The sequence below is a fragment of the Staurois parvus genome, unplaced genomic scaffold, assembly GCF_062004578.1.
Source record: "Staurois parvus isolate SC_StPar_1 unplaced genomic scaffold, SC_StPar_1.0 ptg000014l, whole genome shotgun sequence".
NCBI lineage: Eukaryota > Metazoa > Chordata > Amphibia > Anura > Ranidae > Staurois > Staurois parvus.
This window is the reverse complement of record NW_028317810.1, coordinates 13,670,326-13,683,021: the sequence shown is the minus strand read 5'-3', so window position 1 is coordinate 13,683,021 and position 12,696 is coordinate 13,670,326. Positions and strand designations below refer to the sequence as shown.

Here is a 12,696-nt window from a genome sequence, read left to right as displayed (position 1 = left end):
TCCCAATAGCCATGAAGGATATAAATCCATTATGTGTGCCCCAAATGCCTTTTCAAAACCAAATGTTACCTTGCAAAAGTAGCAGTGACTTCATCACTTTGCTGTACATAGCAGGGCAGCACAGTGGCTAAATGGTTAGCACTTCCGCCTGGCAGTACTCGGGTCGTTGGTTGGAATCCCAACCACGGCACTACCTGCCTGGAGTTTGCATGTTCTCCATGTGCCTGCGTGGGTTTCCTCCGGGTACTGCAGTTTCCTCCCACACTTCAAAGACATGCTGGTAGGTTAATTGGCTCCTGTCTAAATTGTCCCGTGTATGTATGAATGTGAGTTAGGGACCTTAGATTGTATGCCCCTTGAGGGTTAGGGACTGATGTGAATGTACAATATATATATGTAAAGCGTAAATTGACGGCGCTATATAAGTACCTGAAATAATAATAATAGTCTGTGCAGAAAGTAGAGCTGTGGGAGGGGCCCATTGGCACAACCCACTACAGACTGCCTGCAGAAAACTACAAGAGGAGGCAGAGACAAGACCAGTCACCATGCACAAGGAGAGAGAGCAGCAGTGACTGGTCTTTACTACAAGTACAGAGGCAACATTTCACTCTGGATTACTGCACAGATCTGGAAAAAATACACCAAGATTCAAGTTTGAATACATAATAAATGACTCTTGCATTTAGACAATATTTGCTTATCCCGAAGTTCAGGTTTAAGGTATTAAATCCCTTAGAAATAAATCCGGCATATTGTCCAATCCACGCCACAAAGATTTCAGTACAGCAAAACAGAATACTAACTGCCACTAGATGGTTGTACCTAATAGAGAGGTCACTGAGTGCATATATTGAAATTAGGTCATTATTGAAAGCTTACGAAAAATGTGAATTCGCCTGTGCAGTGTTGAGGACATCCAGAAGTGATGATTGTGAAGGGACCTCAATGACTTCTTCAAAATTATGATCTTCCACTACTAGTCGAACATGAATTGGCTTTTCAGCAATGGCAACTTCATGAAGGTCAGGAAAAGTGGTAGGGATTGACAATGGCTTATCTAAAGGAAAGCACAAGATTCACAAACAATGTATATCAGTTCCAGACATTGCAACTGAACTTAAATACAAGATGAAGGGTGGGCATAGACAGCACAACAATTACTAGCAATGCTCATGATTTTAACAATTGCTGACAATTATCAGGAAACAGTTTTTTTGACATAGTGAAAAACCCCAATCCCCACAGAGCAAGACAAATTGTCTACAATCTATAATCTAAGAGCGGCTAACACCAATTGCGATTCACACATGAAATAAATATATATAAATAACGTGCAGTGCTCAAATAGTTCCTAACTAAATGAATGTAATAGGCAACTCCCCTAACAAAATATCTCAAAATCCCACAACAACATAAATGTGGTCAATATATCTAACCTTCTGTGCATACAAATATAGTGGTTAATACAATTGCTACGTCTAAATTGGCCCTAGTATGTGTGTGTATGAATGCGAGTTAGGGACCTTAGATTGTACACCCCTTGAGGGTTAGGGACTGATGTAAATGTACTATATATATATATATATATATATATATATATATATAAAATGTATATGTGTGTAAAGCGCTGCATAAATTGATAGCGCTATACAAGTACCTGTAATGCATAAATAAATACCCTCTTCAAAGTAAAACACCCATGCATAATACCTCAAAAGAATCAGCGCTGTGCGAGTGAATGAGTATAAACCTCACTTGGAGGTGTACCTTTATTGCATTAAAAGAATTACAATATGTGAGGTGGCCTGGGCAAGGTGGAGGACCCGTTCGCTCCTTTGATGTAATGATGCAGGGCAGAGAGAGCTCCTGTGCACTGTTGGTGAAACACAAGACCATAGCGTCCCAGAACTGGCGTCACCGCGATCTTGGAGGAAGCAGAAGGGAGGATCCTGCCTTGGAACGCAAGCCGGTGGACAGGGCCGCTAACCTAGGCAATGCGTTTCACGCACATGCGCCTTATCAAGTCTACGGGTAGAAGGAAAGCGGCCATTTTATAGGAGTATAACCGGGCACGGAGGCTGGCTGGGGACACACAGGGGGACCGGAATGGAGCGGACGGCTCATCCCACCTGCTTAACATATACAACCATTATGAATTCAGGAACAGATTGATGATAACAAAACCAACTGTTAAAAACAATGTTAAAGTGCTACATTAATATAGAAGAAGTATATATTATATGTTTAAAAATCGGCTGTAAGGGAAATTCATTTAACACACATATGCCCTTTTGGAGTGTCTCGTTAATTACATTAAATCACCAGGTAACTAAGGGCACAATAAATAGTAAACGCATTAATTAGTGAATAAGTGTATACAAAAAACCTTTTTTTAGAAGTGCATATACAAATCATATATATATGTATAAAGCATACATCATATATATATAAATAAATAAATAAATAAATAAAGTCCATGCAAGTGTAACTTGTGATAGAACAGTGATCTCCACTTCTAGTGCTCAAACACAAATCCTCAAATGGCAGCAGTGCCTGCTCACCTCCCCGCACTGACCCTCAAGGGGCCAAAAGGCTACTGATCTCCTCTATGGCAAACTTTCTCCTCCTCCTCTCGGTAGCTCAGCAGGTGATCCCAAGGTCTCCACTTCTCCTCCACTCATATATCATTGGATTTCCTGTTACAAAAGCCTTCCACCTCATCCTATAGGTGTATCTTATGAACACAGGGGGAAACCAATATGGCCGCTCCGTTCGGACATGCGTCCCACGTGACCGGAAGTGACGTAGTTCCAAAACCGGATATGGCGTACCGACGCGTTGCGTCACGTGCGTCGTGACTTCATCAGGGTTAACCCTGATGAAGTCACGACGCACGTGACGCAACGCGTCGGTACGCCATATCCGGTTTTGGAACTACGTCACTTCCGGTCACGTGGGACGCATGTCCGAACGGAGCGGCCATATTGGTTTCCCCCTGTGTTCATAAGATACACCTATAGGATGAGGTGGAAGGCTTTTGTAACAGGAAATCCAATGATATATGAGTGGAGGAGAAGTGGAGACCTTGGGATCACCTGCTGAGCTACCGAGAGGAGGAGGAGAAAGTTTGCCATAGAGGAGATCAGTAGCCTTTTGGCCCCTTGAGGGTCAGTGCGGGGAGGTGAGCAGGCACTGCTGCCATTTGAGGATTTGTGTTTGAGCACTAGAAGTGGAGATCACTGTTCTATCACAAGTTACACTTGCATGGACTTTATTTATTTATTTATTTATATATATATGATGTATGCTTTATACATATATATATGATTTGTATATGCACTTCTAAAAAAAGGTTTTTTGTATACACTTATTCACTTCAATTATTGCACCTTTTATTTAAATAGTGAAGGAGGATAAGGATACCTCTGTGGAGTTATATCATCATTTGTCACTGTTGTGTTTATCACTGATAAATTAGGAATTCAGTTTGGTTGGTTTAATACTACTTCTAATTAATATTGGTTGATAATATTCCAGCGTTTACAAGGAATATTAACGTTTAGCACTTTATTCACTGATGGCACCTTAATATATGTAGTTTTATATGTTTATTTATTAAGCGCTTCACTATTTTTTGTATATATTTGGCTACTTAATGGTTAAGGTAGAGTGACAGCAGCTGTTAAGGTAGGGATCGTGTCTATATTGAGCGCAGGAGGATACTTGTAAAATTGCATTAATTAGTACTTGTATATTATACTACTAACAATATAAAAAGGGTCCCCCTAAAAATTATCCCCCTATAGGGAGGACATAAATATGCCAGAAAATATATGCAAAAAATGACTAAAAGCATATAAATAGTTCATTCAAACAGCAAAAACCACAATGATATGTACATAAATCTTCTTTTAATCAGATCTGCTGAATCTTCATTTAACAAAAAAAAAACCACTCACAACATGCTACACTGTGATCCACTTTTTGTGAAATTGGGTACGATCCCACCTGTGATATCAGACCTCTAAAACTACAGGAGGTCACACCAGCACTCTTCCCCAGATGGGTTAATCCTCTTTAGTCATTGCACTAGGATCAGTCCAGGTACAGCTCAATAGTACGTGGTCACATAAGCCACTTTGCCCTTAAGGGTTAATCCTCATAAGTCTCTTGAGTACCATCCATCCAAGCACAGCTCATGGCTCCACCTTACATCCTTTGGACTTCATCAGAAGGTATAACAATTGTGTCAACCACAATTGGGGGAATAAATGTATGTATGTATCTATGTATATGTTTACACACAGAAGGTTTATTGGCCAATAGGTTTATTGGTGGGATTTTGAGATATTTGTTTAGGGGAGTTTCTTATCACACTGATTTAATTAGGGATTACATACAATTATATACAAACACACTAATATATATATATATATATATAAATATCTCTATCTATCTATCTATCTATATAAAATTCTTCTGACATAGAACACAGGAAAAAAAAAACGAAATACTTCATATATCTTATTGTCTCCATCAGCTAAGGGTCACGGCAAGCCCTGTATTCAAGTTCTTTGTTTGAGGGTGGGCAAATATGTTTTCAGCCATCAGGAAGATATCAGAGCTTCTGTGGCAATCTCTATTATTCAGAAACAATCTTTACTGAATCAACTCTAAAATGTAATGTTAGCTGAAACATATAAAAACTTTAAATTCTAAAACGAATGAACAAATGCATTACATACTGTACCCTTACACAAAGACAAGCCAAGTAACATAGTGTTGCATTATTTCTTGATACAAAAATATAGTTCTGCCCTATCCTTGCTCATGTTTCCTGTGCTGTGAACATCCTGTAGACTCTTTGTAGGATCTTCCTGTGGACATGTGCTGCTCCACAGGTGGCTGAAAGTCATGGTTTAACTGCGGTAACTATACTGGAATGTACCATTGCACTTTTTTTTTTTTTGCAAGGCTGCCTATAGCTCAGGAGCGTGCAGCCATATTAAATTTGTACAGTTTGGGGTTAAGCTTAAAAAAAAGAAGGGTATGAGTTTCAATTAAAGAAAATAAAAAAAAATGGACTCACCTACCTAGATACAGCACTGGTTTGATGCTGCATCTTTCCCCTGCCACTTCTAAGACCTAGAACTGAACAATTAAAGACCACTAATCGCTCAGTTTTCAGCCTTCAGTGAGCAGAGAGCCGGCTCTGCCCCTCCAGCACTCACTGGAGTGCTGGGCTGTGGAGGGGTAGGAGTGGCTGGCTCAGGCTCTCAGTGGCTTGCTGAGAAGCTGAGCCAGCTACTGGTCCAGGGATCTTTTCAGAACCTGGACCAGCTCTGTGATTCTAAAATGGGGTGCCTCAAGACTGTCCATAATTTTAAAGGGTGCCTCGGGACTGTCCATAATCTTAAAGGGTGCCTTGATTGAAAAAAGGTTGAGAAACACTGGTTTAGCCAACAAATAATCTTGTCTATAGCTTTAGTGACCTATCTTACCTTTAATGAAGTATGTTCCATGTTGTGCACGCAGTTGGATCCTTTAGGCCTCATGCACACTGGAATTTTTTAATGTTAGGGGCATCTGGAGTTTTTTGTTCTGCCTCTAAATGACCCTGCATGTTAGCCTGTGCATCCATGCATACAAGTTTTAGAAGCATTTAGAGGCAGAAAAAAATACCCACTGTTAGTGTGTCAAGAAACAGCAGCATTTTGGAAAAAAAAAAATCCTTGAAGCATATTAACACTAGGCATGACAAAAGCTTGAGCATTGATTTATTTCCTGGCCAGAGTAAATTATTATTCTGGCCAATGAAGTGAATTGAAATTATATAAGTCAAGTGCTTGACTTTCCTAAATCTGTCTAGAAGTATTTACATCTGTTTGCAAGCGCCAAGTGTTTTTTCTGCAAATATACTGCTTCCAGGAGGAAAGACATATAGGAGATATGTCTCTTACCAGATACTTTGATCTCCAATCAAGAGATCAAATGAGCAATTGTGGACACCTATGCACTTTCCGTTGGAGAATTTCTTTAGCACACAGCACTGTCTTATTGGATTTTGGGACTTTTAATTATTTAATATATGAATGTGGACTTATATATTTCAATTAAATTATGCATATTTTTATGTACCAGTATTTATTTGATTGATTAGTGTTTATGATTATTTAGTGTACAGCGCACTCGTTTTTCATATGTTTTGTATTTTCTGGTGTTCAGGGAAAGAGTAGCAGCAGTTCACTGATTGTTTCAGAATATATATTTTTTTCACACATTTATTCGCATACTGTATTGTCTGGGGTGTAGCGCAGGTTTTTTCCCCTTTTTTCTGTATAGGAGACATGGGCAAACGCCCTGTGTGCATGAGGCCTTAGAAATCCTCTGTGCAGGTATTTCCCACATCCTGTTCCTGTTGCTGAAAGTCTGGTGCTGAGTTGGTTAATAGCTCTGTTTTCTCTGTGAAGCTGCAATTTACAAACTCCTGACAGGGACCCACACCCTGCTGCTGCCTTCTTCATTGAGAAAAAAAAGGATTTTGTAGTGTACACTCCATGTAGCATGATCTGTAAAAGGGGGAAAGAGAATCCTGTGACTTATCTGACTCTCCCCCATTCAGAGATTGTTACATGCAGTGCACACTATGAAACATCTTTTACCAATGGATGAGGAGGGAGGAGGGGATGGCTCCTTCTTGAGAGTTTGCTCACTGCAGCTTCACAAAAGACTCAAAGCTATTACCTATCACAGTGCCAGATATTCAGCACCAGGAAGAGGACGGGACATCCCTGCACAGAAGATTTCTACAGGATCCAGCTGCTCACATGTCATGAGACTTAGTCACTAAAGCAATAGAGATTTTTTTTATATACTTGAGCTTTAATTAAATAGATCTGTTGACCCTATCAGCAGGTGTATCCACAGGCATTTTCTTTCCTAAGGTGCCAAATGCACATTTAGTTGCAGCCAAGCAATTCTTTGTCACACTTTGTGTTTAGGCAAAACAGCCCTCGGCAGACTTTTTGTTGCGATATGCTGTAGTGGTCCGCTGTGCACTGTGTGGAAGAGCAGTCCTCTCCTGAGCTGTCTAACACTATTATGAGGCAGCACAGTGGCTAAATGGTTAGCACTTCCACCTGGCAGTACTCGGCCGTTGGTTCGAATTCCAACCACGGCACCACCTGCTTGGAGTTTGCATGTTCTCCCTGTGCCTGCGTGGGTTTCCTCCGGGAACTCCAGTTTCCTTCCACATGCCAAAGACATGCTGGTAGGTTAACTGGCTCCTGTCTAAATTGGCCCTAGTATGTGTATGTATGAATGTGAGTTAGGGACCTTAAATTGTACACCCCTTGAGGGACTGATGTGAATGTATAATATATATGTAAAGCGCTGCGTAAATTGACAGCACTATATAAGTACCTGAAATAAATAAATTACAGACCTATAGCTTCCCAATTACTAGTGCTTTCCTTCCTACATTCAATTTGAAAGCTGTAAGTCAGCCACAAAGTACAGTGGTCCTCTATTCAGCATACTGCAAGTAACTGACTTTTCTACTGGGGCTGATTTATGATAATAATGGACATAGAATTGTTACGGTTTTGCTGCACCTTATTTTTATTTATGCGCTTTGAGCCAAAACCAGAATTAAACGTATTCACAGGACGGTGTGCAACACTATATTGGTTTCATTGTTTATAATTTAGATACACTTAAAAAGAATTTCACTTTCAAGTAAAACATTAACAATTTGCAAATTTTAGAGGACTTTTTTAATACAGCACTGGGTCACTCACGTACTTGCGACTGTGTCACACTTTATATTTGCCAAATTTAGGTAGGTCTTCTGGTGGAGCACAGGTAATAACTGGGACATCATCATTGGATTGGAGAACTTCCCTTGGACCACTGCTTCCAACAAGGCTCTTATTGCTTTGGAACAAGGTTCTTTGCCGCTTTGACCACCAAGTGCTAAGAGAAACTTGGGAAAAACAATTTTACTGATGTTACTAAGTTCTTCAAATGTCCCCATTGTTTTACAAGGGGCTTTCTACTCTGGGGAGGGGCACTGATTTCTTCACTGTATCGTGTCAGTACATTTACTGTTTTTTATTTAGATCCCCCCATGTAAACATGATTCTTATACTAAAAAAAAGGATGTCTTTTTTTATCTATTCATTCATTCATTTATCTGAATATGTGGATATCTCTGGTTTATCCCCAAGTAAGGCTTAAAGTTGAAATTCAGGCAAATATACATAGAAAAAAAAAAAAATTACTACTGTATTTTTTCAATGCAACAAGTCTAAGTTCCTGAATTTTACTTGACATCAGCCTCCTGTAATCAACTGTACTCTACAATTTAGACTTGGGGAGAAATGGCAAGCACTAGGAGCCAAACAGGTGTGCTAGGAGCCAAAAAGGAATATGCAGACAGGAGCAGAGAGCAGAGTGATAGTCCAATCAGTATGTGGCTTCTCCCTAACTATCCAAACACAGGGTGGAGGCAGGAAGGTGACTTAGCTGCATTGCTTAACCACAATAGAGAAAAGTCAGGTCACCAGCCTGGACAGAAATACAAATCCCATGACAGATAAAATATCCCCCATATAACAGAATTTTTGACTTACCAGTAAAATAGGTTTTGGAATTTGGAAAAATGTTGCTTAAGGTGAACTTTAGCTTTAAACAAACATGTAAACAGAAGCCCAAGTGGTAGCCTTACAAGTCTTGGAATCCAATGTTGAAAAGCCCATGAGGCGCTAATAGACCTAGCCTTTAAGAGGGTAGACGTATCAGCATGAAAAAGGCCCTTTTCCCTCAGGACCATTGCTTTAACAGCTATGCTGTTAAAACTAGGGTCCAAGAAGCCGAATGGAACACTGGACCATGGGACAGGAGGTCCGTACAAACCAGAACTTCTCATAGAGTGTCTGCCAGGAGTCTGAGTAAGTCCAAATTAAGTACCAGGTCCTCCTGGGCCAAATTTGGTGTGATGAGCATCACCAGAAAGTCCTCAATCTCCATCCTGCAACATAGGTGATGGAGAATCTGGAAACAAACCTTTTCAGTTTGTTGTTGAACCTGAATGCCAGGAGTTCCACATCTGGCATCCCCCAGTTGTGGCAAGGGCTCTTTCTTCTGGATCCAGAACTGAGTCCAATTGCCAGTTTTCCATGCCTGGGATAACAGACAGGGCAAAGAAGTGAAGTTTTGTCCAAGACAATCAAGTCTGCTGATTTTGGCACAGCTCCTATTTCATTCTTGATAACGGATGTAGGCCATGGCCATGGCATGGTCTGACCACATTCTTGTCTGGTGTCCTTGCACAAGAGGAGTCCAGCTTTGAAGGGACAATTGTATCGAGTTCCAGAGTGTTGATGGATATGTGAGCTTCCTCTGACTATTATGTCTCCTACACCGAAAGCGCATACCCTCAAGGAATCTTCGGAGTGGTTATGGTGTAACCAAGCATTGTTATAAGAATCCTCATTGGAAAAAAATGCAGAGAAAAAACCTCCAAACAAGAAGGTAAACTTCTTTCAGTAGACAGAAGAGGCCCATCACTTTATGATGCTAGCAAACAACTGAGGCTAGCTGGGAGTGGGAAAGTTTATATGGAGGAGTTTTTCTTTTTTTTTTTTTTTTGTCCAGTCACCTGAAGGAAGCTGCACATGACCCAGTTGTAAGGATTTCAAGAGGCTATATTGTACTGTACAAATCAGAAAGCAATTTTTATGTGTGCATTTAACGATTTGTCTGGAGTTTAAAACCTTATGACTTCTTCTTCCAGAATGTACTGCTAACACTACACAACCTGCAGTGCTTGCTTTGTAACCACAAAATGGTGCCAGAAATGCAAAATGCTAAATATTGAGCAGTACCATAGAAATGATATAGACTATTTTTTTAAGTGCTCTAATTGGCAAGCTGTTACATCTAAACAATCTCTGCAGGCTTACCTGTACAGCAAGAGGTGTGCTATAGATGTTTCCTAATTGCCCATCAGTGCCCTGTGAGGTCAGAATTTTGTCTTTAATACTTCTTATGGCCTTCTTCATATAGACAACCTCTTCGCGTGGATACTTGTTGGAATTCTTTAAACATAAGAGCGCTAAACCAGCCATGGCTTCTGTGTCTGTGACAGTATAACATAAGGAAGCATGTTACCACAATGATTCAGAGATACAGGGAAAAAAAAAAACTGCGGCCCAAGATCTAATAACCTCCTGGTTGGTAAATGTCCTGGGAAATCTTTTGTTCATGAAAATTTATAATGAGCATATGCTTAAACACAAATACACAGGGGTTACCGTCTGTGAAAGTTGCATGTGAAAATGATCAGTAGATCCAGAAATACAGGCATCTGATGTTACACAGTAGTAGCCATTTTTCCTGTAATACTCATTCTTGGACCTGTCCCTTCCTACCACCCAATAGGTCCTGTTACATACTGAATATCTGCCTTTGGTTTGTGAAGTTAAAAATGTTCACTTTATGATATATGTTTTGTGTGCGATGGCTGTGCTGAGCCATGTTTGCTAAAAATATAACATAATAGCTTACAAGGAATTGATGACATCACCAATGTCTACATATATATATTTTTTAAAGCCTAGCTTCGAGTCTTATTAACGGTTCATGGTTTGTGGTTGTCCACACAGAAAGCGTATTCGCACAGCTGAGCCAGTGAATGTGCATATCTAGAGATATCTGCAGAACTTCACCATTAGCAGGAGTTGATGACAGGTTTGTGAGTTTTCTGTACTAGTCACTTGGAGTGAAGGTAAATCAGTAACCTAAATTCATACATTCTACATGGTCCCTGTTCCTTACCTATAGAGATGGTTTTTCCATGGATAAACTGATTCTTTTCTTCAGCACGGGTGATCTTGTTGATAAAATGTTTATCAATTAACTTATCATTAACACACAATGCCAGAATACCAAGGCTGTATTGATAATAGCTGGTTAATGGTTTGTCATATAGCACTGTTAAGTGAAAACAGAAAGAAATTATTTTACAGAATAAAGTACAGAATTAACACCATTAGCATTGGAAGCTATCGGAATTACTGGAAAGTAGGTAGGTGTGAGACAAAATTGTTAGCCTTGGATACAGTGGTGTGGGATTAGAAACTCTGCTGCCTGTGTTCCCAGTGAGGGGAGTCACTCTATTTGTCCGAGAAGGAAAGCGAGGAATAATCCAACATTGTAAGTTTTTGCTTGAACAGGAGTAGGGGGGAAATTCCAATGAAGATACATGTTTTGGTGACAACTTGGAAAGATCTCCTCACACTTCCTATTGTGTGTACAATATAGGAAGTGAAGGAAAGTCTTCCAAATGGATCACAGATAAGTGAAAAAAATAAATAAATAAAAAAAATAAAATTATATACACACACATACATACACATACACACACACACACTGCTCCAAAAAATTAAAGGAACACTTTTTAATCAGAGTATAGCATCAAGCCATTTAAGCTTTTGGGATATTGATCTGGTCAGTTAAGTAGCAGAGGGGGTTGTTAATCAGTTCTAGCTGCTTTGGTGTTAATGAAATTAACAACAGGTGTGCTAGATGGGCAACAATGAAACAACTCCCAAGACAGGAATGGTTTTAGAGGTGCAGGCCACTGACAATTTTTTCCCTACTCATCTTTTCTGACCGTTTTTCACTAGTTTTGCATATGGCTAGGGTCAATGTCACTACTGGTAGCATGAGGCGATACCTGGACCCTACAGAGGGTGCATAAGCAGTCCAACTCCTCCAGGATGGCACATCAATATGTGCCATTGCCAGAATGTTTGCTGTGTCTCCCAGCACAGTCTCAAAAGCATGGAGGAGATTCCAGGAGACAGGCAGTTACTCTAGGAGAGCTGGACAGGAACATAGAAGGTCCATAATCCATCAACAGGACCGGTATCTGCTTCTTTGTGCAAGAAGGAACAGGATGAGCACTGCTGGAACCCTACAAAATGACCACTGGTGTGAACATCCTCTAGTGGGCCCGATGTCCTCTAGTGGGCCCTGTGCTCACTGACCGCACCATAGAGCTTGATTTGCATTTGCCATTTAACACCAGAATTGGCAGGTCTGTGCTTTTCACAGATGAGAGTGAAGAACGTTATGCTGCCTGTAACATCATTCAGCATGACCATTTTGGTGGTGGGTCAGTGATGGTCTGGGGAGGCATATCCATGGAGGGACACACATACCTCTACAGGATAGACAATGGCACCCTGACTGCCATTAGGTATCAGGATTAAATCCTTGGACCCATTGTCAGACCCTATGCTGGTGCAGCAAGTCCTGGGTTCCTCCTGGTGCACGACAATGCCAGGCCTCATGTGGGGAGAATATGCAGGCAGTTCCTGGAGGATGAAGGAATTGATACCATTGAATGGCCCCCATGCTCGCCTGACCTAAATTCAATAGAACACCTCTGGGATATCACGTTTCGGTCCATCAAACGCCGCCAGGTTGCACCTCAGACTATCCAGGGTTCAGTGATGCCCTGGTCCAGATCTGGGAGGAAATACCCCCGGACACCATCCGTCCTCTCATTAGGAGCATGCCCCGACGTTGTCAGGCATGCAAACAAGGATGTGGGGGCCATACAAACTACTGAATACCTTTTTGAGTTGCTGGAATGAAATTTCAGCAAAATGGACTGGCCTGCTG

General features: G+C 40.7%; 1 protein-coding gene across 3 annotated transcripts in view; it reads right to left on the bottom strand.

Annotated features, from left to right (window-relative positions):
* The window catches only part of TCN2 (transcobalamin 2), a 42,255-nt gene that overhangs the window by 11,552 nt on the left and 18,007 nt on the right, over nucleotides 1–12,696 (bottom strand). For all 3 annotated transcript variants that reach the window (XM_089677426.1, XM_089677444.1, XM_089677435.1), the window contains exons 5-8: nucleotides 10,843–10,998; nucleotides 9,969–10,144; nucleotides 7,807–7,987; nucleotides 883–1,060 (exon numbers count right to left, since the gene is read on the bottom strand). In XM_089677426.1, coding sequence (XP_089533552.1) covers nucleotides 883–1,060; nucleotides 7,807–7,987; nucleotides 9,969–10,144; nucleotides 10,843–10,998 — 691 coding nt within the window. The remainder of the gene's footprint in view (nucleotides 1–882; nucleotides 1,061–7,806; nucleotides 7,988–9,968; nucleotides 10,145–10,842; nucleotides 10,999–12,696) is intronic.